The sequence below is a fragment of the Pavona decussata genome, unplaced genomic scaffold, assembly GCF_977016875.1.
Source record: "Pavona decussata unplaced genomic scaffold, jaPavDecu1.1 SCAFFOLD_121, whole genome shotgun sequence".
Taxonomy (NCBI): Eukaryota; Metazoa; Cnidaria; class Anthozoa; order Scleractinia; family Agariciidae; genus Pavona; species Pavona decussata.
Genome location: NW_028145535.1, coordinates 125,130 through 152,138, shown reverse-complemented (window position 1 = coordinate 152,138; position 27,009 = coordinate 125,130). Strand labels below are relative to the sequence as shown.

The following is a 27,009-nucleotide window of genomic DNA, read 5'->3' as shown; positions in this document are numbered from 1 at the left end:
TAATAATAGGTACGGTCTTATGGGGGGTGGGGTGGAAGTGTCATCTACGTCCCGCATAATTTGAGCATTATACCTCCAGCCGAGCATAATTTTGAGCATAATATCCTGCTTTCACGGGTGACGCATGGATGAGGTAGCAGCCTCTTTGAAGATATAGCTTAAGCTTTGATCCGACAACGTTAATTGAGATAGCTGTAGAGCAAGACCTTTTGTTAACCAAAGAAGCGAATCATTGATATCAATTCGTCATAACAATGGGAAAATCTGGCACTTTAAATAAACCAAACCACTCAAGAGACAACTAGTTGTCGTGGGCGCTTTCATTGCAAAATTTTGAATAATAGAAGACACTGTCTCATTTCCTTGACTATATTTTAAAAAAATGATCTAAGTTTCGATTAAACACGAGGTGAATGGTTAAACATTCATTTGGCATTTAAACTCAGAACCATTTCATTCCCTTAAGCCTTTCAGCATTGAATGCATACTTGATACGTTACGTTTTTGTTCGTTAATATCATTCACTATGGTAGATAACACACTATACCTTTGAGATCTTTTGCGGTAGTTGTAAACACGCAAAAGAAACAAATAAATGCAACCAAAGTTAAACCAACATTTACCCTTCCGACCACGCTGTTTGACAGAAATAAAAGGACAAAATTACTTGTTGAAACGAGGCAGCATTGACACCTCAACTGTAAAAGCTGTATTTACTCTCTTAGCAGTTTTATATGGTGGAACAATCACAATTTAAATAATATTAATTTTCCTTTTTGCATAAAAAAATGAAAAGTTAATAGCGTTGTTTGCACATACGCGTTAATGTATATTGGGATATAATGAAATTGCATCAACCTCTTACATGGTTATTATAGAGAACAAAAGAACGAACGACAGAACAGTGTCTCCAGCCCTATGAAAATCAATGCAGCTGTCTGTTATAAGGGTCCTGTGAAAATAGAGCTTTTGAAAGGTGCAGGTGCACTGTCTCAATGCGGAGTCTAAAACTGGATAAGGTACTTGAAAACGTTGACTTTATCTGTGTGCAATAAGGACATCCTTAAACATCTGTATTTGTTTCTCGTTATAAACAAAGTGTTGTCATGGGCCTGTAAAAACAAACCAATTCAAGTATAATCGAGTTCATCAAATTTTGACCAATCAAAACCCAGGAGGTTCACGCATCGATGTATACAGCGTTCCCCACTCAGATATCAATTCAGCTAATAACGATTTGTCTTGTGATTGGTTGTTTACCGGGTTTAACAGAATACCCTTCCTGGATGTTTTTCATTTTGAGTTGCATATCTCCCCCGAGTTGGTTCGTTTGAAGATGAAGCTGCTTACTTTCCTTGCGTTTACTCTTCTGGCCGTCAACCTTTTTGTTGTAGCCGACGATGAGAAGGAAGGTAAACTTATATTTACTGAACGTTTTAACTTTGCCACTAAGTAAATGATTTCCGCGTTTTACATATACCCAATAAGATACCTCCCTTTCCGCACCAAAGCCGTTAAATTGCTCCCCTGCTTTGCCACAAGCGATTTAAAGGAAATCTCAGTTTGATATCACTGCCAAATAAATATGCGATCTAGTACACAAGATCCCCTTCATACATCAGAGTTTAGGATATTTTTGTCAACGTTGATGAGCAAATACATATTTTTTTCCTGTGCTAGTTCCGGGTAGTAGGTGTTGTTGAAAAACACTCCAGAGGGAGTTAAAAAATTGCGCAATATGATGACGACAAGGCCTCTAAACTCCCCGACAAATCAAAGATAACTTTTAGGTCTAAGTGACGATATAAACAAATTTTAAAACGACGTATATACGTAGAAGCCGTTGGCACTGAGGAAGCGCTGTTCCTTTAGTACTAATTCTTTCTCGTGGATGATCCCTGAGATTCCATCTATGATCCCTAAACCGACCGATGATGAACTTGGCTTGTCTCAATTGTGTTTTTACAAAGAGGAAAGCTGGTTGTTTCAATTACTGACTTTGACAACGACGCCTGTGGGATAAAACGCTGGAGTCTTTAATTCCTTTACTTCCTATGTAATAGGCAGCACATTTTGGGGCAGGTGTCGTAAATGGTATTAAAACTCCTAATTTTAAGATGTTATTTATTTCTGTAGGACAGGCGTCAGAAATGTTAGAGGAGGAAATGATCAAAGATGAACCCGTCCCTGAGGAAGGTCGGTCATTTGTTTAACGCTTTAAGGGGAGTTCTTTTTGTATGAGGTAGGGAGGGCAGGTGGAATTTAAACGCATAGAGGGGGGGGGGGGAGTTTGTGAGTCGGCATGGGCATAAGAATAGAAGGACTTCGAAGATGGAGGAAACCAAAATAATAAAGGGGCTTGATAGCTCGATAATTATTAAAAAAGTGCTAGTTATACCTAATTAAAAACGTCTATAAACAGCAGTTTCTCCCTTTTTCAACAAAAAGCCTTGTCGAATTGGGCAGCATTGACAGAATACTTTCTCGTGACATGGCTATCTTTTAAAATGACAGTAGGGAACAATCATTACACCAACGTATAGTACTAGCTAAGCCCATGAATGACCGACCCAAACTGAAAACAATAATCATGAACTAACTTGAACTCGATGGTTTTCATGGTGGTTAAACGCATGCAGTCGAGTAAGGATTTGTTGTGGTTTTTACTTGTAATGTTTCAAAAAGCGGCGAGGGTTTCTAACCAATCGCGCTGCAAAGTAAAACAACGTGAAGCCAAAGCTGAAAACTAGCTTTCGACACTTAAACGAAAACGTTCCAGAAAGGCTCATATGTACCAAAATCATCTTTCTTTTTGTGTTTCAAAATGGGGAAGAACCACGCTTTGCTCGGGATGTAGGGAATGATGATAATGATGATGATGATGACGAAGAAGAAGAGGAAAATGAAGAGCCATTGAGTGACTCGATTGAAAACGACGAACCTGAAAGTGAAGGTAAAACAAAAACTAGAAATCACACAATTACTTCAAAGATATGTAACACAACTAAAGTCTACAAGAAACGACAGTTCAGTTTTTGGAGTCAGAATTTAATGATCATAATAATCGGAGAACGATCCTAGTCAAGAAGAATTTTAATTTTCGTAAGCAAAGCGACCAATAAGATCGCACATTTGCAGAACTGAGATGGTGTCAAAATGTGTCATGTCAGAAGTAATCTAAAGCCCCAGTATCAATGTGTTTAATGTCCTAGTTTCTCTCTATACAAATTTGTTTGTGACTAGTGAAGAGAATTTGTTTCAATATCAAGATGCCTTATCTATGGTCCCATTTCCTTTACCGAAACCCAATTTCATCCGAATCTTTTGAAGGTAGAAGGTTGCGTGTTATTGGTAATCGCTGTAACAAAAAGCTACCTTTAATTTGGGGGATCTTTGTCTGCAAAAGCCTTGTAGAATTGGGACGCCTAGACAGAATTATTTTCTTGTAACATGGCTATCTCTTAAAATGACAGTAGGGAAACATATACTGATGTTTATAAACATTCTTAGTATATAGATGTGTCAAAAACGCGTGTCGCAGCAAACGAACTCTTTGTTTTGACAGCCAATAGGCCTCTGTTCAGTGGGTGACAAGAGTGATACTTTCGCTGTAGAGTATTGGTATTAACAGCGAACGAAATGCTGCTCGCGGAACTTTTAGTGAAGAACACAAACAAACGAACGACAACAACAACAACATTTTCAAGGATTTCTAGTATTTGAAAACGTGGCGAGATTTTTTAATCAATCACACTGGAAAGTAAAACAATGTAAAGCCATCGTTCAAAACTAGCTTCCGACACATGAAAATGAAAAACGTTCCAGCAAGACTCACAAAAAAATAATCCTTTTTCTTTTTTTGTGTGTTTCAAAAAGGAGAAGAACCGCGTACACGCTTTGCTCGGGATGTAGGGGATGATGATGATGACGAAGAAGATGAAGATGAAGAGAGTGAAGGTAAAACAAAAACTGGAAATCACACAATCATTACGTTAATGATTGTGTCTAACTCAATTTAATTATTACATTACAGTGCTGTATGTGACACTTAGTCTCCAAGAAGCGAAATTTTGTGCGCTGTGTTCAATTTTTTTAGCCAGAATCTAATGATCATAATGGTTGGAGAACAACGTTAGTCGACAAGAATTTACTTTTCACAAGCAAAGCGGCCAATAAGTTTGCTCATTTGCAAAAGGTGTCATGTCAGAAGTGGAGCACAGGAGTGGTGGTATCAATGCGTGTATTCTCCTGACTTCTATCTATACAAATCTTTTGTTACGAGTGGAGAGAATTTGTTTCGATATCAAGATGCTTCATCTATGGTCTTATTTCCTTTACTAAAACGCAACTTTATCCGAATCTTTTAAAGGTGGAGGTTGCGTGTTATTAGTAGCCACTATAACATAGAACCACTATTTGGGGATGTGTGTCTGCAAAAGCCTTGTAGAATTGGGGACTTGCTAGAATTACTTTCTTGTAACATGGCTATCTTTTAAAATGACAGTAGGGGAAAATATACTGATGTTTATAAACATTCTCAGTATATAGATGTGTCAAACACGCATATTACAGCAAACGAACTCTCTGTTTTGACAGCCAATAGGCCCCTGTTTTGCACATTAATATCTGTTCAGTTGGTGGTCTCAGTGATATTTCGCTGTAGAGTATTAGTATTAACGGAGAAAGAAATCCTGCCCGCGGAATTTTTAGTGAAAAAAACAAACAAACAAACAAACAAATGACAACAACAAAGTTCAAAGACTTCTAGTACTTGAAAAAGTGGCGAGATTTCTTGACCAATCGCACTGGAAAGTAAAACAATGTAAAGCCAACGCTCAAAACTAGCTTCCGACACTCGTATGAAAAACGCAACAGCAAGACACAAAAAAAATAGATCTTTATTTTCTTTTTGTGTGTGTGTGTTTCAAAAAGGAGAAGAACCACTTGCACGCTTTGCTCGGGATGCAGGGGATGATGATGATGATGACGAAGAAGAGGAAGATGAAGAGAGTGAAGGTAAAACAAAAACTGGAAATCACACAATCATTACGTTAATGATTGTGTCAAACTCAATTTAATTATTACATTTCAGTGCTGTATTTGACATTTTGTCTCTAAGAAGCGAGATTGTGTGCGCTGTGTTCAATTTTTGTAGTCAGAATTTAATGATCATAATGGTTGGAGAACAACGTTAGTCAAGAAGAATTTACTTTTCACAAGCAAAGGGGCCAAAAAGTTCGCTCGTTTGCAAAAGATTGCGTCAAAAGGTGTCATGTCAGAAGTGGAGCACAGGAGTGGTGGTATCAATGGGTGTATTCTCCTGACTCCTGACTTCTATCTATACAAATCATTTTTTTTACTAGTGGAGCGAATTTATTTCAATATAAACATGCTTTATTCTTGGTCTCATTTCTTAATTAAAACGCAAATTCATCCGAATCTTTTGAAGGTGGAAGGTTGCGTGTTATTGGTAACCGCTGTAACCGAGAAACACTTTGGGGGATCTGTGTCTGCAAGAGCCTTGTAGAATTGGGCCGCCTTGAAAGAATTACTTTTTTGTAACATGCCTATATTTTAATATGACAGTAGGGAAAAAATAGATGTTTATAAACCTTCTTTATATATAGATGTGTCAAACACGCATGTTACAGCAAAGGAACTCTTTGTTTTTGCAGCCAATGGGCCTCTTTTTTATACATTTGTATCGGTGAGTGATCTCACTGATATTTTTGCTGTAGTGTGTTAGTATGAACGGCGAAAGAAATGCTGCCAACGGAACAAACAAAACAAACAAACGACAACAATAACAACAACAACAACAACAACAAAGTTCAAAGACTTCTAGTATTTGAAAAAGTGGCGAGATTTTTTAACCAATCGCACTGGAAAGTGAAGCAATGTAAAGCCAAAGCTCAAAACTAGCTTCCGACACTCGTATGAACAACGCAACAGCAACACTCACAAAAAAATTAATCTTTTTCTTTTTGTGTGTTTCAAAAAGGGGAAGAACCACGTGTACGCTTTGCTCGGGATGTAGGGGATGATGACGATGATGATGATGACGAAGAAGAGGAAGATGAAGGTACAAAAAAGCTAGAGATCACACAATCACTACAACGATAATTATATAACACAATTTGATTATTACACTTCAGTGCTGTACTTGACATTTAGTCTCTAAGAAGCGACATTGTGTGCGCTGAGTTCAATTTTTGGAGTCAAAATTTAATGATCATAGTAACTGAAAAACAACGTTACACGAGGAGACTTTTCCTTTTCAAAGTCAAAGCAGCCAATTAGCTCATTCATTTGCAATAAAAGGCATCAAAAGGTGTTATGTCAGAAGTAAAGCACCCCCCAGTATCAATGTGTATATTCTCCTAACTTCTCTCTATACAAATCGTTTGTTACTAGTGGAAAGAATTTGTTTAAATATCAAGATGCTTTATCTTTGGTCTTATTGCCTTTATTATATCAAGATATAGATGTTCTACAAATTTTCCTTAAAAAATACCACTATGATAGCTTTTGTGCAAATCAGGAAACAACATTTATGACCGACCCAAACAAAACAATTATCATGAACCAACCAGAACTCGATGGTTTTCATGGTGGTTAAACTCAAGCGATCGAGTAGCGATTTGCTGTGGTTTTTACTTCTAGTATTTGGAAAAGTGGAGAAATTGTTTTACCAATCTCACAGCAAAGTGAAATAATTTAAAGCCAACGCTCAAAACTAGCTTTCGACCTCAAATAAAAAACGTCCAGCAAGAATCATATACATATAAAAATCATCTTTCTTTTTGTGTTTCAAAAAGGGGAAGAACCACGCTTTGCTCGGGATGTGGGGGATGATGGTGATGAGGAAGATGAAGGTAAAACAAAAACTAGAGATCACACAATCACTACAACGTTACATAACACAATTTAATTATAATACTTCAGTGCTGTACTTGAACATTAGTCTCCATTAGTCTCCAAGAAGCGACATTGTGCGCGCTGTGTTCAATTTTTGTAGTCGTCAGAATTTTATGATCGTAATGGTCGGAGAACAACGTTAGTCAAGAGGAATGTTACTTTCGCAAGCAAAGCGACTAATAAGCTAGCTCGTCTGCAAAACATGGCGTCAAAAGGTGTCATGCCAGAAGTTAATCACAGCCCCAGTATCAATGTGTATATTCTCCTGACATCTATCTATACAAATCTACGACAAAAGGAGACTGAACAAGAACAAGAGCAGCGACAAAAACGACTGGGAGCAACAATAACAAGAACAATAACAATAACAAAAGCGTGAACCACAACAGGGACAAAATCAAAGCGTCAACGCCAATTAATAAACTGGCCTAAATTGCATGCTTGAGAGTCTCACGTCTTTAACCACAGTGCCTAGTTTCTGTGAGGTCTTTGCATGGAAGTATGGCTGTTTTACCCGGAAAACCATGAACATTATAAATATTTTTGAAATGTTATTGTCTTCGGAAAAAAAAAATCTGGTACAAGAGAGGGAACAACCACAAACTATATAAATGTAAAAAAAAAATTTTTCGTGGTTTTTCAGTGTTTTCCTTGTGATTGGACTTTCCCTCTGATTGGCCACGGAACAAAATATATAAACGTATCAGAAATAGTTCTAAGGCCCCGTTCAGACTTTGTACCCGGATCCTGCCTTCGGGTCCGGGCGCTAGCCTAAACATATAGCTTTCTTTTTTTTTTTTTTTTCTGAAGCCGAGCTAAAAACCCGGCATCGTGCCCGGGCACGGGCTCTAAAAGGTATTGTACCGGGCACCGGTCCTTGTCGCGGGCGCTTGTCTGAACAGTTCCCGCGCGTTTTCCTTATGCCTCCCTGCAATTCATTTAACAAAATGGCGGGCGCTTAATTTTTATATTGAAAAACGAGGAAACGATTGTTCCACGGGTATTGCCTTCCTCCAAATGGATTCTCAGGATGACTATGCCCATAAGCATTAACAAGTTATGAAGAATACGTTCCTTCTTCTGATGCATTTCTTAACATTTTCAGAAGACGATGACTCACTTGAATCCAGAATGAATGGTTCTCACAAAACATCACCATTTTTGGACACCTTTTGTCTGGCGCTTTTGTTCCAGTTAGCCTTGCTTGTAATTTTGTGATTACAAATAAAGCAATCTTTTTTTTTTTGATGATGATTTGACATATTGGCTGTTGTCACGTGATTGACCACGCCCTAATTTATACTTTTATATATTTGTATTCCAATTGTTAATCAACGTCAAAAATGCTATTCTTTGTTTTGAAGTATTAACATTGCAGATAATTACCCTGATTTAATTCTTTTTTTTTTTTTTGAAACTTTAAATTTTGCGTAACTATTTAGTGTTTTTCTCTTTCCCGAGTCCCTCTCCAAACTAAAAACGTCATAGTTCAACAAAAGTAAATAAATCTTAAAAACTCCGATTAGTTTCTTAGACCCTTGGACCAAAGTCACTCATAGAAGGTAGCCTGACTAGCAAATCATTTTCCTAAATTGTGTTGAATTTAAATCAAAATAACATTTTACAATTGGGCGTGGTATGTCACGTGAGACAACAGCAACTTCATTGACAATAAAAATTAAATATTTTGAGCAGATGATTGTCTCTTTCAAACTTCTTAAACTCATTAATAATTCAAAATACAAAGACAAAGAAAACCATGCATCGTGACGTGTTTGGATATCTGATGAAAATCTCTTCGTTTTTGCATCCTTAATTTCCCCTTCAAAGTCAGTTTGTTTGAGAAGTTATATCAAACACTCACCACAGTGTTTCACCAAAATATCAAAAACCTCGAAGTTCGTCAAAAATACTCGGCTACGCGTCGTATTTTCTACTCTCTTCTTGGCGTTTGATATGTGATGAAACACTGTGTCTCGTGTTTGATATATTACTTCAAAACCAGTACCTTCAATTGAATTGATTCTAAAATAGACCACTCCCCCCAAATCTATCGAGTCCCATCCCTTAATTCACGCGAGTCGAAGAGACATCTCCTTTGGAACCAGAGGAAGCTTTTGGCGAAGCAGAAAAAGGATGTGGCGTTCCACCCGAAATAATCTTTTTTTTTTTTTTTTTTCATAGTCAACTTTTTTTTGTTTATTAGCATTTTTGCGGGAGTTTTGATATTTGCGAGGGAATTTTTTTTTCTGTTTCAAGCATTCATAACTTGATTGGATTGTCAATAGATTTTTTTTTTTTTTTTTTTTTTTACAAGATAACGTTTAATGCTTACCCTGGTTACATGCAGACTTTCAGATACTAACACATACACACATTTACATATAAATACACACTGCACGTGAAGTTTGAAACCAAAATTATTTACAAGTCTTTACACAGCATTCTTCACGAACAGAGGAACACGTGCATACAAATTACATAGGGGCCCAGGATTTAACAAATTGTTCTAATTTATTATTTGCTACTGCTAATGTTCGCATAACAGAGATTTTGTTTTTCAGGCGTAAAAGAAAGCTTTCAAAGTTTAAAATGCCATTGCAAACACTAGTGCTAAAAATGTGGTACTTGGCAATAACGAGGGCGTAATTGAGCGCTGACCAGTTGTTTGATTTTTGGTGCCAACCATACAGAATCACACTTTCAGAGAGTTTTATGTGTTCTTGGTATGTTTTGTGCCACCATCGCGTAAAGAGGTTCCAAAACGTGTAGGAAATGTTACAGGTAAACAGCATGTGCAACAATGATTGACTTTCGCAGCTGCATAGCGGGCAACTGTCACTGTCCTTTATACCAGCACGAAACAAACTGGACTGCGTAGGTAGGATGTTATGAATAATTTTGAATTGAAAGATTATAAGCTTTGGTTCATGCAAGATTCGGAAGGGGAGCATATAGACGTTTTGGATGTTTTCTTTGGTGAAGCCGTAATTTAAAATTTTACTCTCACCGGTTGGAATCAAATAGGATTTGCTAAGTAAAATCGAATATGCAATTTTAGTAGACGGAAGTGAGAGAGATTGTACCTTTGAAGAGACTGTGTTGCGGAGTTTTACTTTCCATATCTTTGGGATGGCTTGCAGTATACCGTAAAATGTAGTGAAGGGAACTTCAAGGTTAAGTTTTGCTTTGAGCTCAGTTAGTGATAGAAAATTTAAGTCTTCAGCTAGTAAATCTTTGATACAAATAATTCCTTTATTGACCCAGGAGTTGTAGAAAATTGGTTTTCCATCTACTAGGATGTCACGATTATTCCAGATTATATAATCTTACTGTCTGATTTATATATAGATCAAACAGCTTAGTTTTGTTAAATCACGTGAGCGGTAGATGACGAAAGTGACAATAAAGCTATAAATAGAATGCTCAACGAGTCTTAGTTAATTTTGATCTGTTAGTAGTTATACCGTGAAATGCAAAGAATTCAGGGTCAACACACGCACTCAAATTTACAAAGTTTACATTTAATTGCTGGAGTCAACTCATAATCATTTCGTACAGCGGTTACAAACAGCAAGCGACCCGTCTTCTAGAATGTTCGCCAGTTTAAATTTTCAGCTAAAGAATCCGAACAGATCAAACTGTGTTAGCTCACACGAATTGGCTTTCTAAAAGGCTATAACATTATGCGCGAATCAGGAAACAGCATTTTAGGCAATTTGTTTTAGCGTTCTTCTCATTGGGCGCCCCTGTAAATATGACATACGGTGGAATTTAGAAGTTTTAATTCAAAAATGCGTTATCCTCTACACGTTTTCTTTAGCCTGAACTGGTTCGAAAATCAATTTTAAAAACACTTTATCTGGCTTAGCGGTAGCCTCCCGCGCAGTCGTTTTTAAGGGAATTGTGTCACCTCCTCCCCACAAAGGAGGAAGAGGTAATACGAGTCCCCTCGGAACGACTGCGTTGGAGGCTAGCTTATCAACTAAAATTGCCAATTCCTTGCCTCAAAATCTTGTCTGAATTCAAATTAATTTTAACGGCTTTTCTTTGATTAAGCTCTATTTAAATGCAGCTTTATCCGAACCTTTTGAAGGTGGAAGGCCCCGTGTTTCTTGTAACCCGGCGCCGTAACAAAGAACTTCTTTTTGGTGATGTGTGTCTGCAAAAGCCTTGTAGCTTTTAGAATTGAATACTGAATAGAATTACTCTCTTGCAGCTATCTTACAAACATTATTAGTATATAGATGTGTCGATCATACAGATTACAACAAAGGAACCATTTGCTTTGGCAGCCGATAGGCCTGTGTTTGGCTCATTAATATCAGTGGGTCATCTCAGTGATGTTTTCGCTGTAGAGTATATGTTTTTTAAGGGTATAGGAAATGCTGCCCGCGGAACGTCTCCTCACTGAAGGAAATACCAGTCCATAGGCCCATACCAACAACACTGCTTTGTCCTTTTACCCTCTAAATTTCGACATCAGCACCCTTAAAAGTTAAAGTCAATGTACATCACATCCTTTATCTACTAATCTGTCTCGATTACTATCTCTACCCAACGATAAAAGCTGATGAGGGAATTTTGTTTTTAAGTCCTGGTTTTTTCACTGCAAGAACTATCAACTATTATCTGTCTTCCAATTGTTGACTTGATTTAAAATTTTCATTTAAAAACAACAAGATTTTTTTTTTGGAAACAATATCATATGTGCAATGTTTATCGTTCTAAAATTGCTTTCCACGTTTAGTTAACTAAGCCACGCATTTTTTTTTTTTCAGTTCTTGCTCATTCTCACTAATTATTACCAAAATATTTAGCTAGGTGTTAAAATTGAAAGGAAATGTAACTAAAAATTGGAGTTTTAAGTATTTATCCATGCATCTATTCAGTGGAAATACTACTGTTAAGGTGGTTTGCATCGCCCGGCTATGTTGGTGGACAAAACAAAAGAACATTTGCTCACATAGTTTGTATAAAAATGGCAGTTAACTCCCCGAGGGGAAAAATCCTATTGTTCCTGTCCACCAACATGGCCGCCATGAAGTCACACGCAAACCATCAATATGCACGCGTACACTCTTCATAAGCTATCTAATAATTGATTGTTATAGCCTCCTGAGCAGACGCTCTTTGGGCTAGCTTGCGTGAATGTAATGAAGACTCAAACATTTAGTGATAAATGTGCATACGTGAATATGTGCCAGGAACAATCCTATATCTACTTATGAATCTCTTGTATGATATACACGGCGTAACATGATCTTTTATACTTGAAGCTCGTCAGCGCTTCGTGCATAGCACTCATCATATTCATTCCGAGTCAAAGTCTTCACTTTGGGGATTTTCGGTGAAGATAAAGGTACCGAGGAACTGCATGTGGTTTTTTTGCCCCTTTTAGCATCCGATGAGATTTCATCGGTGCTATACTCCTTTTTCTCTCTGCAAAATAATGCAAGGAAATGCTTTCTGTATGTCGAGTTTGTTGCGCAGTAAATGAATGGGTTCAAGGTGGAATTCCCCATGCAAAACACCACCGTGAATTGATGCACTGGTGTATCCATCTTCGTGAGATCAAACTTGAAAAGCAGGTAGTAAATCTGATTTGGGAACCAGCAAATCGCCAGAACTGTAGCAATCAGTGCGCACATGCGCAACAGGCGCACACCCTTCTTCCCTTTGTTGCTTTTAAAAAGGGCTGGGGAATCTCGAACTTTGAACCACAAGCTCAAGAATGACAGACACGTAATCATCAGCGGAATGAAGAATTTACCAAGAAATTCAATCAGTGCGACCGCTTTTCTGGTATTTCCCTCTGTGAGGACAACCAAAAAGGAAGTTGCCGTTGGATGCCAGTTCCATTTCAAATAGGTGGGGAGCGTTGAATAGAAATGAAACCAGCCATATCGTGGTCACCAGAAGATAGATTCTGTAACTTTTGAATCCAGCTCTGTACTGAGCGGGCTTTGCCACCGCAAACCATCTCTCAAGAGCTAGACAGGTTATCGTGTAAACGGAAACAATACCCAGTGTGAACACGAGATAGTATGACACCACTATCCGGCAAAACAGATCCCCTGCAATGCCACTCGGGATTGGGAAGTTCTTGATGCCAATTATCCACGCGGGTGTTAGCATCAGGCTAATACCTGTAGATGGCAATACAATACAAAAGTAAAATATTCACCGATAAAATTTATTTATTTATTCAAGACAGAAGTAAAGTATCCAAAATATAGCATTCTGTTTTAGCTGCCACATCGTCTAAGGGTTCTTTTAAGATATTCGTGTAAGTCAACACAATTTCCTACTGAGAATAAGTTCTTAGTCGAACAATATTCTAGGATTGCTGTCGACTTAACAAAAAGCCTCATTTTGCACTCAACTTTTGAATAAAAAACTTACGAGAGTTTAAGCTAGGATTATATCAAGAAAACCATAGTATTTTTTTTTTCTGTACGCAGTGCAGTCGGATTAACGATTTTCTTAAGCACATGCGGCAACTCTCAAAGTGGTATTACGTTCTTTCCCTTTATATATATTTTTAAGATATTCATGCATTGGACAAAAATTTAAAAAATGTAGCAAGCCAACGAGTCAGGGATTAAGCCGATACAATGGCTTAAACAAGCTATAAACAGGTCCAAAATAGCTGTGACGAATAAATAACGTGCGCTAGAAAAAAATATATCTCTAAGATTTCAATTAAATGCTGTATAAAAAAGTTATAAAATAAAGTTAAAACCGCCCGGGGAGGTTTCAAAATGTTAAATGCATCATTGTCAAAAAACGTTCTCTTATTTATTCTGAGGTTAAAAGTTTACAGCTTGTGAATTGCAAATTCAATGGCAAGTTTAACAATATTAAGAGGTATCATTTCAAATCAATACTGATCAGTACGTTCAAAAATGCACTCTATATTGCCGTGGGTAAATTTTGCCTTCCCACGTAAATACGAAAACTCTCTTGAAAGTGACGTTGATTCACTCATTTAGTCATTAGTATAGTACCCTATTCTGCTGGAATTATGTCAATATACTTAAGTTTGCGCTGCGCTCCGACGTTCCATGGAAAAGTAGTCGCTTTTCAAAATGGCAATTAAACTGAGAATACATTGGAAACAGTACTGATTGAATGGTCCAATACAGTAAGAACAGAATAATATAACTTTGAGAAGCGCCTATATCATTTGTTTTGAACACAAAAATAAACTCAAGAATATTACTACGTAAAACATTCATCCAAGACTAAGCTAGGCAAATGGTAGAAACATTTCAAACGACGCAAAATAAGGACCGAAGAGGTTAACTGATTACAAGGAAAAGTGATCAGCACAGAGTGCTACTAAACTAATATTTACCAGCTCACTTGCTGTTTTAAACTGGTTTGTATTAATTTTGAACAACCGGGGCTAATATCAATTTTGAAACTTTTTCTTCAAAACATAAAACGATTCGGTCCCGATTCAAACGTCGTGCTACTTCGTACTGGTCGCATGGAGCATATAGCAGTACTCAGCACGATGTTTGAAACCAAAACCAAGTCTTGCCCAACGACTTATAGAACGACAGCAGTCGTGCTATACGGCAGTAGCACGACTTGGCTTCGGCAAACGCCGTTTAATTGTCGTGTTGAACTCAATTCTTCAATTACGAATTCGATGTAACAACATTACAGAACTTGTTTATTTTGCCATCTCGGAATTATTCCTTCAACGGCTTGCCAGTTTTTTTTTTTTTTCTGAAGTTCGACTGAATATGAATTAAACAAAGTCACGCTACTGTCGTACTAAAGTTGAACTAGATTATTACGACACGAGCACGGCATTTGAAATGGGACTCACACATAGCAAAGAACCTAGTTTGCCCAAAGAGTATAGTGAAGTTTTTGCTAAGTTAAATATAAAGCGAGCCAGAATAACAGCTTCTTGGAAAGGAGCCTTTTTTCAAAATTGCAGTGAAGCTGAGAATAAATTAGAAACATACAGAGTTGATTGGATGACCCAATACAGTCAAAACAAAATAATATAATTTTGGCAAGCCAATATCAGTCACTCATCAAGACTGATGAAGGTCATCTGTAGAAACAATTTAAAACAACATTAAAATAGATTGAAGGATTAAAACGCCACAGTTAGCCTCCAAAAAACTAACCCCAGCTCATATGTGCCACTTTCATACCAATATTTACAAATTGACTTGCTGTTTTAAACTGTTTCAGTCGATGACATTTTTAGGACATCCGGAGCTGATATCAGTTCAGAAACTTTTTTCAAAACATGGCATGATTCACTCACGGTAAATAAGTTAGTTTGTCATAATTCTGTAACCATTCTGAAACTCCCACTGCATTGACTGAATATCCAGTTAATTAGCTTGAAAATTTCTTGGAGGACCAGTTACTTAACAAAATTATAGCTTAATTGAGAATCGATTGAGGAGCAAATTAAGTTGATTGAACAATCCAATACATTCAGAAAAAATCAAGAATATAACCTTGATAAATTAAAAAGCTAATATTAACTGTTTTGAATTTCAAAATAAAGTTTACAATGTTGCGAAAAACATAAATTGCGAGCCAAAGTAAGACCAACTAAGGTGGTTTGTAGAGACGATTCAAAACGACGTAAAAAAGATTAAAGGACCAAAAAACTTAATTGTCCATACGGAAAACAGATTACATCTATACAGCTACGGTTGTTTACAAATAAGCTTGCCGTTCTCAACTATTCTGAGAACCACTCGGGTAATATCAATTCAGAAGTAGTTTTTGCTAAAAATTTTAGTTGAGGAGCATCGTGAAAACCGGTAAAACTACTGGACTTTTTTGGTTTTATGTAATGAAAACTTGGGTTAAATAAATCCTTTAATTTCTGAAGAAGCAAAGACTTAGAAAAACATTTGACTATAAAAAATTGCGATAAAACGTTTCGTAAAAACATTATAAAAAGGTTAAAAAACACGACGTTTCGATGTACATTACATCATTATCAAGTGAAATTAAAAATGCAAGATTGCGGCTATAAATACAAAAATGGACAATAGATATTAATTAAAATAGTAGCATTGAAGAATGATACCGGTTAAACAAAAAGTTTCGCACGTATAGAGTCCGTTTGAGTGTTCAAGCAAGGCTTAAGTTTCTTGATGTACAGCATTTCAAATACCAAACAATCGAATTTGCTCTGACACTTTCTCAAGATGTTAAAATGGCCCTGATTCAATAGGTGTTTGCTCCCGTGAGCTTCAAGAAAATGTTTGCCAATTGCCGAGTTCTTGTGCTCAGCAACGCGTTCTGAAGAACTCAAATGGTGTTGATTGAAACGGTCGATCCACAAATTATTTAATTCACCTAAAAATTGTTTATTGAAGGAACGAATACAGATACGATAAAGTCAAAGCAATTAGAAACATAGCTCGGATTGTCCGAATAACAGAATGCGACCTTGGTTTAAAAACACAATATCTCAAATCTTCAAATTTTTTTTGTTTTTGTTTTTGTTTTTTTTTTTCTTTTTTACTATTTTTAACTATCCGCGATAATTTATTTTTCTTTAAATAAGAAGGTGGCAAGTTGAATTCTTTTCCATGGCTTTCATAACCCTTAAGCTGACCCAAGAGTGACCCAAGAGTCACACTGAAATTAAGTTCTAAAAAAATCTTAAATTATTTTCAAAGATCTAGCGAATGTTTGATAAGACCTAAGGCACAAATTTATAACAGAAGAAAATTTAAAAAAAAAAGGAAGCGAAACAAGGAAAATTATTATTGAGAAAGACTTTGGAAAAACTATATGATAATTTCATCTACGGATTACAAAAAATTGAACAACCCTGCGCAGTTTGATATTAAAAACAAAAAAAAAAACAAAAAAAAAAGAAAGAAAGAAAGAAAAAAAAAATCCACAACGAAGTACTGCTTCATTAGTTTTATTTGGATTGCTTGCGTGTGGTCTCAAAAATTAGAGATGCTTATGGAGCATTACAACGGGAAATTACTGATCGAATGACTAATTCGTAAAGTCACAAGACAGAACCATGATCACAGTCTAAATGAAATTACGAAACACGACACTCGTGTTATTCACCAACCTGTTGTCATGTCGGTGATCGCCAGACTTAAGATGAGGACATTATATGATGTCCGTAAAAGTGCTCTGTTGCGAAGAAAGACCGCCACTAGAAGGCCATTGCTGCAGAACGCCACCACCGCTATGAACCCCATGGTTACTCGAAAGGCCATGTGCGGCTCACCAGTTTCCTGAGAAAATTCTGAAGTGATATTCGTGTTGTTCATCTTGCTGCTTCAGCTGGATAAAGAACGAAAGGAAATCAAACGTTATTTTGAATGACTGAATTTGGTCGGCTCTTTCACTCAAACAGTGACAAAGTTTTAGTGAATGCCACAACAGGAAATGCTTCACGATCTCGTTTAAATACCCTGAACGTAGAATCTAATTAAATATCTAAATTTAATGTCTCACTGAAATAACTCAATAACTCAGATGAGAGGGGAAACATTTGCGTTGTTACACAATACGTACCTTTTGTACCTTTGTAATTATAACCTCAGCTCAAAGCTTGTAAATAAAATGATTCCCCAGTTTACTTTTACATACATGCATCCTTTTTTCATGTCATGTCAGGGGAACATAATTTTCTTTCACTTATCATTGATGCCGGACTTCGATCACTTTAAACCTAATTACTAAAAATGCGTGCTTGTTCGGTGTTCTTACGCCATGTCACCGCTTTAAAAAACAATTAATGAAGTACAGATACGCAGCGTGCAGGGATAATATAACACTGTTAACGTTTAGATTGATGTTGGAAAGGAATATTGTTTACAATATCAATAATGAACTTATTAAAGCTTTTAAAATATGGAAATTAATTTGATATATAATGATCCGAACCACCGTCACATCCTGCGGGTTTCAACCAGTATTGATGAAAACAGTTAGAGCTTTTCTAATTTTAAACAATTTGTTACTAACCTCAACAATAAGTAGAGATGTGTTAACCAAGATTCGATTCCAAAATTTTAACAGCGTTTCTTTACCTTGACAAATGCGTATTTCTTTCGTTTTCTTGCTCTCTTTGCTTAAACGGAAATGCTGGTCGGAGCCTAATATTCAATGCTTTGCATAATCTACCAATAAGGCCTTTCTATTTCATATTTGCAACTTATCATCTTGCCTGATTCCAACCACAAATCCCCCTGATTCCAACCACAAACTGTTTCAGTTTCTGCAAACGATCAAGCTTTCATAAAATTGAGTAATTGTCGGAGAATGCATGATCCAGAGTCCGGAGGGTGCAAGGGCCAAGGTAAAACTGCTGTGTATCACATGAGTTGAACTCACAAGCAACAATTTTTTTAACTACTGATTGTTGATCGGCTGAGGAGTCTGGCGTGAAGGGCTGTATAGTATAGTTTATTGACTCAACCTGGCGAAAATTGAAGACGACGGTCGCGAGTGAGATCCTGATGTTGAGAGTTGAAGACTGATGATGTTGAGAATCATCAAATAGCCGATAAATGATCGCTTAATCATCGATAATCTAAAAGAATATATTTATATCAACAATTGAAGTCTAATCGATATTCTAAATAATAAATTTATATCGGCTACTCGTTTCGACACGCACAAATGTGGATTTTGAGTTATGATGCTTCTTTGTTCGTATCACTCTAACTTACTTGACTGCTTAGAAAACTGAACTTAAAAGAAAAAATAGATTGCAACCAAAACTCAACAACCTATCACGAAATTTAAGTGAAACACTTGCAATCAGTTTGTCTTGCTCTGAGTCGGCAGCTCGACGAAGATATCTGGGAAGGATAGTGAGAATTTGAATTACCTGTCCATATTTGCAAAACGAAAGGAAATTGCACCTAGAATGCGTGCGTGTCCAATTGTTTATTATATAGTTTTTTTTTTTGTTTTCTTTAAAGCGTAAATACGCTTAGCATTCGCGTTACTCGAGAAGATAGCTTTTAGACCTGAATGACATTTGGGTTAGTTTTCAAAATGGAAGGACTTGATCAAAATTGTGTTTTACTACTTTCTTGCCATCTTCCAGATTTACACAATCTTTTCTGAAATTAGTCTAATTTACAATCTAAATTTCTGGGACACCTTGCAAAACCGCGCTAAAAAAATGGTAACATTGGTAATATGGCCAATTTAGCGCCCAGGCAGCTACTCCGGTGGGTGTTTTTCATAGTACTGCTAGAATCTGTGTACAGAGCAGGAGACTATAGTTACGTAACGTATATCAGGTGGTGAGTGCCATAAGGCTTATCAGTTAATTAAGATGATTTCCTGCCTGGTGTCGCCGTTTTTTTTTTTTTCGGTACGGTGAATTATAGTTTGTCTTAAAAACACCCATGTATGTATTTAAACATAATTGTCATACAATAAAAAAAAACTCCTTTTTTTAGTACCTCCTACAATTTTAAACCATATTTAAATTTATCATATTGTTCCTAAATGGTGACCAGCACGCAATCTTTCTTTAGTGTCCTATGGTTTCTGGGGAATGAACTTTTTTCATTTTTTCTTTTTTTAAAGTCCTTGTTAGACGTGCCAAAAAAGGTTACCAAGAAACTCTTGGTGATCGCGCATTTGCAGTCGCTGCCCCCAAACGCCCGAACTCTCCTCTGCTTAGCCTCCACTAGTCAGACAACCTTCATGAGTTTGAGCGCCATTTGAAGTCTAGCCTTTTGTTCTTGGATAATTCACGATACTTTTAAAGTCTTATTGTATATAGTAAATTTTAACAAGTTTAGGTTTAGCGCTGATTTCAATTTCAATTTTAACTTTTCGTTACTTTACTATTATATACATTAAGTTTAAAACTCATCTATTATTTTTGTGTATAGGTTACTATTTATAATAATCATATTTTACAGGTTTCAGTTGCGCATTATAAATTATTATAGTAGTTCATGGTACAAAAAAGCGCACTGCGATTTGATTGCGTGCATTCCTTTCATAAAAAAAATTGCCCAAATAATACTTTTCGAAGAAAGGCGAAAGGGAAAGAATAATCCTAATCACGTGCCGGCTGCTGATGCCAGGTTAATCAACTCGCATGTCATGCTCCCCCACACTCCCCCCCTCCCTCTTTCCACCTCCCTTGACTAAACAAAAGCCCCCCCTCCCCCCCCCCCCCCCAATACAAAAATCAATAAGAAGGAATGGATGAATTAAAGGGAAGCGATTTATGTGTGGCATTAGAGTCATAACTGATTTTGTTCTGATTTAATGAGCTCTACAGTACAACCCCAACCTAAAATCCTAGGCAGTATTGTCCCCTTGATTTCTGCGACAGTTGATGACGAAAAACACTTAAGATGTAATAATAATAATAAAAAAAAAATAAAAACATTTAACCTCCTGCTTCCGGTCAGACCCACGCGATCATCACACAGTCTGGGAGAGAAGGGATTGCGTGAAGACCCCTAAACGTTTTCAAAGGAGACGAAAGATTAATCTGAATTAAATATGGATATCTTAAAAGCGACCTGCTTAAACCAGCATCAAATGTATGATATTCGGTCAGGGAATTTAAAAAAAACTGTACAAACGGTTGACATCGTAAAATAATGAATTACTGCATTCAATCATCGTCGTGCGTTTGCTTATATGGCAGATAGATCCCTCAAATGCACAGGTTTTATTACTAATACTAGTATAAAGGAGCATTGTCGAGGTGATTATTCAAAACTGTTTCGCAATCTATAAGCAAAGTCATTTCATGACCTTTTATCAAACACGAAATTGATGTCAGAGAATTGATAAGAACATATCAAGTGATTTTTTAACGGAAAAGACCAAAGCACAATCAAAAATTTTGTGAAATGGCGAAGAAATCGAAAGCATTATCTCCTAGTCCTTATCGGACCATTATTTTAATGTTTGCATCGTTAATTTTACATTGTTAGTTTTACGTAGTTCGGCGTCATTGCGCAAATTTATGTTATATAAGCACATGCCTAGCGCCTCAATGCAAATTCTCATTGTACCTGAAGAAGACCGGTTTGGCCAGCCGAAATATGGTACAGTCTAAAACGTAATTCTACGTCGTATCCGTCTCTGCTTCTCTTATCACGTTAATTTTACAAATGATGCCGGCTACAGTATAAAAAAGTATAAAGAGAGCAACTTCAAGGTGGTCTGTGAGAAGACGTATCCAGCGATGATGAAATCTCCTGTTGTAGGAAAGGGGGAGAAGAAGAGGGGATGGGGGGGGGGGGGAGGTTGGAGGGGCAGGGAATAATTCGGTGGAGGTGTGTGGCCCATGGCTTGAAAATTATAGCCCGTTAAGGGTCCAAATATTCACCCTTTTGTAGTCACTGTGACAATATAGTCCAACAGAGGCAAGATAATCAAAGCCCAGTACTACAGCACAAATGTGATCTAAACGGTATCCTCCTCTCTCCCCTCCCTGCATAAGGAAATAGAGTACCCGGTTACGATTTAACGCACCAAAGGAAAAGTTTTCTCCTCGAAAGCAACGAAGAAGCTAATTGTCAATCAAAATAACCACTTTAAATATTTAGCTTGTTAAGACCGCGCAATAACCAAAAATTGCATTGCTGTTAGACAAACAAAACCCCGTGATTTGCACAAGCGTGTTACTCAAATACACTTTTCCTGAATATATGTTACAAAAAACATAACTTTCATGGTTAAATTACTTCGGACTACAAATAATAAAATACTGCATTCGTACCTCTTATACCAGTCAAATCGTTTCGGTCAGTTCCGCTGTTGTGATTAAGATGTTTCGCGCGATATGCGAGAGGCGACTGGGAAACAATTTGGCGAAGCACGCACAGGTTTTATGATTTCAATGTTGACATGATCACGCAAGGCTTTACTCGAAAAAGCGTTTCGTGACGCCTTAGGCAGCCTCGGCAAACACTGACGACTCTGTTCAAGACAAGGTCATTGGTTTTCCTGTTTTGTCTCGTAACAATTCAAATTGATGTTGAGCATTCCATCAGCGGCGTCTCTCAGGTGATTGATGAAAATGGGGTGGGGCCCCAGGGGGTGGGGAGCGAGAAAGTGTGAGAAAATGGGGAGGGGTCGGAGGTGGTGGAGGAGCATACATTATTCCATTTGGTGTCATTTGGTTTCATGATTCAAGGTATAGCTTATCCTTCAATAATGCTTCGTAGTTTATAAGTGTTTCGGATTTCTTAACATCTTTTAGGTTGATGTCGATTACATCAAGGATTTTCTTGAAAATGTTCGTCTTAACCCCCCAAAAATGTTTACAAATCAGAGCCTCTCCCCTTCCCCCACCGCACACCCTAAACGCACACATTGAAAATAGAGAGAGAAAAAAGAAACAGAAATCGAGTCAAACATCGAGTGGTCGTTTCTTACGCGGACAGCCTCTTAACAATTACTTAAATTATATATTTTGACGAGATTAGTAATATACTCATTGTTGCGCACACAACTAATATTCTAATTAAAGATGTACAGTGTTTTGTGAAAATGTTTCTGTATATTTTAGGAATCAAGGAAAACTAAACGGGATTTAGGACTTAGGATGGGAGACTTAAAAAAGGTCTTTCAATAATTGTTTTTCCTTTTTTTCCTGTGTTTGACCGTTATCACTTCAAAAAATGTTGTTTGTTTGTTTCCAGTCGTTTCAACTTAACGTGTACCACCATTTATCTCATCTTGTTGTATATGATGAAACCGTTTCGTTCCATTTTCCCTTAGCTTTTCTAGGCACTGATGAAGGAAAGTTTTGTCTAACCAAAAAATTGGGCAATATTATTACTGAAAATATTAGCTGTTCGATTAACCTTGCATCTTTCAAGTTTTTTATTTATTTTTTTTTTTTTTACATATTTACATATCGTTTACGATGTTCCTGAAGTATCAGGGTCTATATTTACCACGGAAGATACTCCTAAAAGTACGCCAAAGCATTTTACAAAAATTACATAATTATATGCAGATCGTTAACGATACTGCTGCTAATCTTGGGTATGACAAGACAATCCATTTCTATTCTTATTGCGTGGACTATTGCGCTGTCTTTTTATCAAAATTTATCGAAATTTGTCCATATAGCAAGATAGCTGCTCCGATAGTTGTAGTTTGCGAGCGAGATAGTTGACACTGACTACAGTTGATCTTCATTTTCTCCTGTCAGACCAGAATTTAAATAGCGAAAACTTATTACATTTGGTACGGCGTTACTTTGTTCAATTTCGCTCATGATAGTACTGCAGGAGATGTTCTTCTGTCGACACTGTCTTTTTATGCAAAGGGAGCATAGCAGTCGCTCCATCGCCATCTTGTAATCTCGATTGGTTAAGCAGCAAACCCAGGGATTCACACAGGAATTAGACATGGCGAGAACTATGGTGAAGTGATGTAATGGCGTTTCTGCTTTGGTGATATCAAATGCTGAAAGAGTGTAGAAGACTTGATTTGGAAGCCAACACATTGTTAACAAGAATGCCACTACAGCACACATTCGCGTGAGCTTTTTTCGGGTGTTGCGAAATCCGGCGTTCTGCTCCGCCGGTGAGTTTTTGAGGACGTTAGCAACGTGAAAAAACGAAAGCCAGGTTATTGTTGTAGGTAGGAAGAATGTCAGCGTTGTGTAACTCGGTATGAAGATTTGCTTTGGGTATGCAATGTTACTCCAAGTACACCTCAAGGACGATTCGTTCAGCTGGGCTTTCAGTGGCTTTGACCCGTTGGTAATGGCGCTAAGAAGCCATATTATAGCGATATAAAGGTATATACGCTTTTTTGTGAAATTCAGTTTGTATGTGATGGGTCTAACTATCGAGAACCATCTTTCGAGCGCCAAGGCTACGATTTTCAATACGGACACTTTACCGAAGACAAACACGAAGTACTGAGTGCTAATCAATCGACAGAACAGTTCCCCGCCAAGACCGTGTGGTGCTGGGAAGGAGCTCAGTTCAATGATGTAGCCAGGCGTTGCAAAGATGAAAATACCTGAGAACAAAACGAAAAACAAAAAAATAATAATAATAATAATAATAATAAATAAATATATAAATAAATAAATCCATTAATTAAATTGATCAGCATCGTTCGTCCTTAAGGGTTAGCTATTTGAATAATAAAGAAGGCAATCATCCTAATACTTGTGAAACGTGCGTGGCTAGTCTGGCGCGGCGTTTCTTCGTCTCGACTAAGAGACTCTTCAGAGACATTCAGACTAGCCACGAAAATTTCACAAGTATTTGACAATTTTTCAATTTCTTTATTGTATAAATCATCCTAATGCCTTTTATTTCTGCATGGCTATATATTTTGCTATTCAGTGCGCGCATTGTTAAACAGACCGCAAAATTCCGCGAAAATATTTTCTGTGAAAAAGATTTTTAAATACGTCGCCCGATGTATTTGATGACAAACGAGAGCTGGAAATTTTTCCCAGAGAATTTAATCGGCGAATCTTCCCCTCCTTTTGAAAATACTTGAGTTAGTATTGCTTCAACAAAAAATATGACTAGAACACAAAGAGAAGCGGCTAGACATAATTTGAATTATACAAACCGCGTTCAGTTTTTTGCGATTTACGCCAAGGTGCAAGGCGCATCCCGGCCATCATCCTAACCAGACTTAATTTAATGTACTTGAGTTATAATTTCAAACTGGATCGTTATGGTTTGGTTTGTATTGATAAAGATTCGTGAGTACGAGCTTGAAATTAGACAGACATTGAGACTCAAACACAACAAAAACAAAAAATTAAAACAGTACGTTTAAGTTTTATGCGACGTAATCATAAAAATCATTTGATCGGACACCGAGCGCCGTTTTCCTCCGAAGCAAATATGTATAAAAGCCATTTTTTTTTTTTCGCTTCCGTGTGCCCAAGTCTCTCCCAGTTACTTTCGGTTAGTTTCTAAAGAGAAGAGAATAAGCTATTTTAATTCACCTTTGCCCAAGTTTTAGTATTTTTCCTGTAAGGGGAAAATCTATATCTACGACAAATAGCTATCACTCCTCATGACATCTGGTTCAACGGATAATTGTTGGCAAACTGGCAGGTCTTTGTACCTAGCTAGGCTATACTAATCCTTATATATTACGGGTGAAAAAAAAAGAGAAAGCAAAATAACGTGATCTGTTTTCGTTTCTAAACATTCCTTAAATTTTCTGTATAACCGCGCCGGTAGTTTGCATAACTTGTAAAAGCTTGTCTCCATATTACTGTACAGTATTGGCCCCTCATACTGAGTTCTCGTTCTGCTGATTTTCTTTCCTGGAAACATAGAATATGTTTTATCTTATTTACAATTTTTGTATTTTATTATATTTTTGTTTCGTCTCTTTGTCGTGTGCTGTTTCTCATCGGCAAGGACGATTTTGTCGCTCACCTTAGCTTGATCATGAAGCCACCTCGGCTCGGTACTTCTCATTTCTTTACTGGTTACATTATTTTATGGCATTATGATCGATATACCGCGTACCTGTTAACATATCAGTGACAGCCAAACTAAAGATGAGAATGTGATACGGCGATCTTAATAGACGGCGGTGACGAATTATTACTACACCAAAGACACCATTTCCACCAAATGCTAGCAGAGAAATCACACAGAACAGTACTTGCAGGATGACTGGTTTTCCCGAGCTGAAGTCTTCAGTATTCGGTAGCCCGTCTAGCGTTGAATTTGTGTTGTAGCTGGAGTTGTTCATCTTGGCGATCTTCAGCAACAAAACAACTCTCTTCACCTGTCAACGGAATAGAGTTCAATAAAATTCATCTGATGTTATGCTTAATTTTATTACTGTTACTCATTTGCATTTCAATAAATCTTTTGCTTTTATCTCCTTCGTTTTCGGCGTCACGATTCAAGAGAGAAGAGACCAATTAAAGCGAAAGGTTGTTAAACCCTTTTCATTTTAAAAAGAGTTTTTTTTTTTTTTTAAATTCGAGCGTGAGAACCGAGATCATGGGGAAAACAATTATTTCATCTTATAGGTATGTTGTTTGCCGTATTACTCGTTGGGCCGCCCATTTACAAACATCAATATTTTGGCCTGATTTCGAGATGTCATCTTGTTAGACTTAAAATCAGGTCAATTTAGACAAAGGCTGTTGTAAATGCTACAATTTTCTAAATTACCCCATCTGAATCTCACGACTCACAGACTTTGAAATTTCAGTTTCTGATCTTTCATTCAATTTTAAAGGCACTATGTCAATTTTGTATATATTAGCCTTATAGCCTTGTGTCTTAACTCTCAAGATAATAACAGTGACAACTGGTGGCCTGCTCAGATAAAAGCGCCTTTGATGAGTGCGGTACATTAATTACTAGACATTAGACAAACTTTTTCTTGCCAGAAAATGAATGGCACAGCATCAATATTTTTGTGCCAAACTATATACCTACACAAGTTCAACTTCTAAGCCACACTCGAAATAATGCTATGGTACGTGCCTTCTGCCAGCAGATCGATGAGAGTAACACTGCTTATATTTTGCCTTTTTGAATGACTTGATTATGATTTTGAAGCCCGACTTCCATTAGAATATGAAAACAAAGTGGAAGTTAAGTAGTTCTCTCCCTGAGATCCTCATAAACAAATTTTGTCAGAAAACTGATGGATTTGTCAGATTGGTCTCAAAGGCATGTGAACGTACACTTTGTCTTGCACATGTTTCAGTTCAGTCTTGTTTGCATGTCAGGTGTAATTGTCAGATATTTGTTTTGATGCATGCAAGGATAATTAAATATTCCACATTTGACAAACTTTATCAGGCTAGAAAATTCCTGTATTGATATTCCTGTATTGATATTCTGTGCCAAGAAAATGTTATTTAATTACAATTGAAATATAGCTGGCTCGTGTGCCTTCTGCCAGCTGAAAACAACCTTGCTATTTGAAATTTTTCATTTGTAAATTTTGAGTGTTTACAGGACTGGCACTTACCGAAAGTAAATAAAGAAAATTTATACCTTTGCCTCACTGAGATCCTCATAACAAATTTTCTAGGGAATCGATTTGCTATAAATCATTTATGTGACGTACACTTTGTCTTATTAAGTTAAAATATTT

The 27,009-nt window shown here is 37.0% G+C and overlaps 2 protein-coding genes and 1 pseudogene across 10 annotated transcripts; 1 reads left to right on the top strand and 2 right to left on the bottom strand.

The window, feature by feature from the left end:
* Nucleotides 1-1,248: 1,248 nt before the first annotated feature.
* On the top strand, nt 1,249-8,612 carry LOC146469624 (uncharacterized). 7 transcript variants are annotated; one of them, XM_085123048.1, is made up of 8 exons: nt 1,249-1,412; nt 2,137-2,196; nt 2,834-2,953; nt 3,877-3,928; nt 4,982-5,016; nt 6,002-6,082; nt 6,819-6,875; nt 8,024-8,612. In XM_085123048.1, the coding sequence occupies exons 1-8, from the start codon at nt 1,337-1,339 to the stop codon at nt 8,134-8,136; spliced, it is 594 nt and encodes a 197-aa protein (XP_084979174.1). In that variant the 5' UTR covers nt 1,249-1,336; the 3' UTR covers nt 8,137-8,612. The 7 variants fall into 7 exon arrangements, with proteins under 7 accessions (XP_084979174.1, XP_084979172.1, XP_084979173.1 ...); XM_085123046.1 differs by having other exon boundaries at nt 1,250-1,412; nt 3,877-3,957; nt 4,936-5,016; XM_085123047.1 differs by having other exon boundaries at nt 1,250-1,412; nt 3,877-3,957; nt 4,939-5,016; nt 8,024-8,162.
* Nucleotides 8,613-10,421: 1,809 nt separating this feature from the next.
* LOC146469623 (somatostatin receptor type 2-like) lies at nt 10,422-18,332 on the bottom strand (annotated as a pseudogene). Its single transcript, XR_014867172.1, has 3 exons — nt 17,914-18,332; nt 17,009-17,226; nt 10,422-13,067 (listed from the first exon to the last, which is right to left on the bottom strand). The product of XR_014867172.1 is annotated as a somatostatin receptor type 2-like (transcript).
* A 4,054-nt stretch (nt 18,333-22,386) lies between these two features.
* Nucleotides 22,387-26,379, bottom strand: LOC146469622 (gastrin-releasing peptide receptor-like). 2 transcript variants are annotated; one of them, XM_085123039.1, is made up of 3 exons: nt 26,343-26,379; nt 25,413-25,677; nt 22,387-23,925 (listed from the first exon to the last, which is right to left on the bottom strand). In XM_085123039.1, the coding sequence occupies exons 2-3, from the start codon at nt 25,639-25,641 to the stop codon at nt 23,075-23,077; spliced, it is 1,080 nt and encodes a 359-aa protein (XP_084979165.1). In that variant the 5' UTR covers nt 25,642-25,677; nt 26,343-26,379; the 3' UTR covers nt 22,387-23,074. The 2 variants fall into 2 exon arrangements, with proteins under 2 accessions (XP_084979165.1, XP_084979164.1); XM_085123038.1 differs by lacking the exon at nt 26,343-26,379 and having other exon boundaries at nt 25,413-25,791.
* Between the last annotated feature and the right edge of the window lie 630 nt (nt 26,380-27,009).

Bases quoted from the DNA above. Each gene is read 5' to 3' on its own strand.
- LOC146469624 (XM_085123043.1), top strand. From the start codon at position 1,337: ATGAAGCTGCTTACTTTCCTTGCGTTTACTCTTCTGGCCGTCAACCTT. The intron at 2,954-3,876 runs GTAAAACAAAAA...TGTTTCAAAAAG, and splicing joins CGACGAACCTGAAAGTGAAG to GAGAAGAACCGCGTACACGC. The intron at 6,083-6,818 runs GTACAAAAAAGC...TGTTTCAAAAAG, and splicing joins CGAAGAAGAGGAAGATGAAG to GGGAAGAACCACGCTTTGCT.
- LOC146469622 (XM_085123039.1), bottom strand. From the start codon at position 25,641: ATGAACAACTCCAGCTACAACACAAATTCAACGCTAGACGGGCTACCG. The intron at 23,926-25,412 runs GTACGCGGTATA...TTTTGTTCTCAG, and splicing joins TGTCACTGATATGTTAACAG to GTATTTTCATCTTTGCAACG.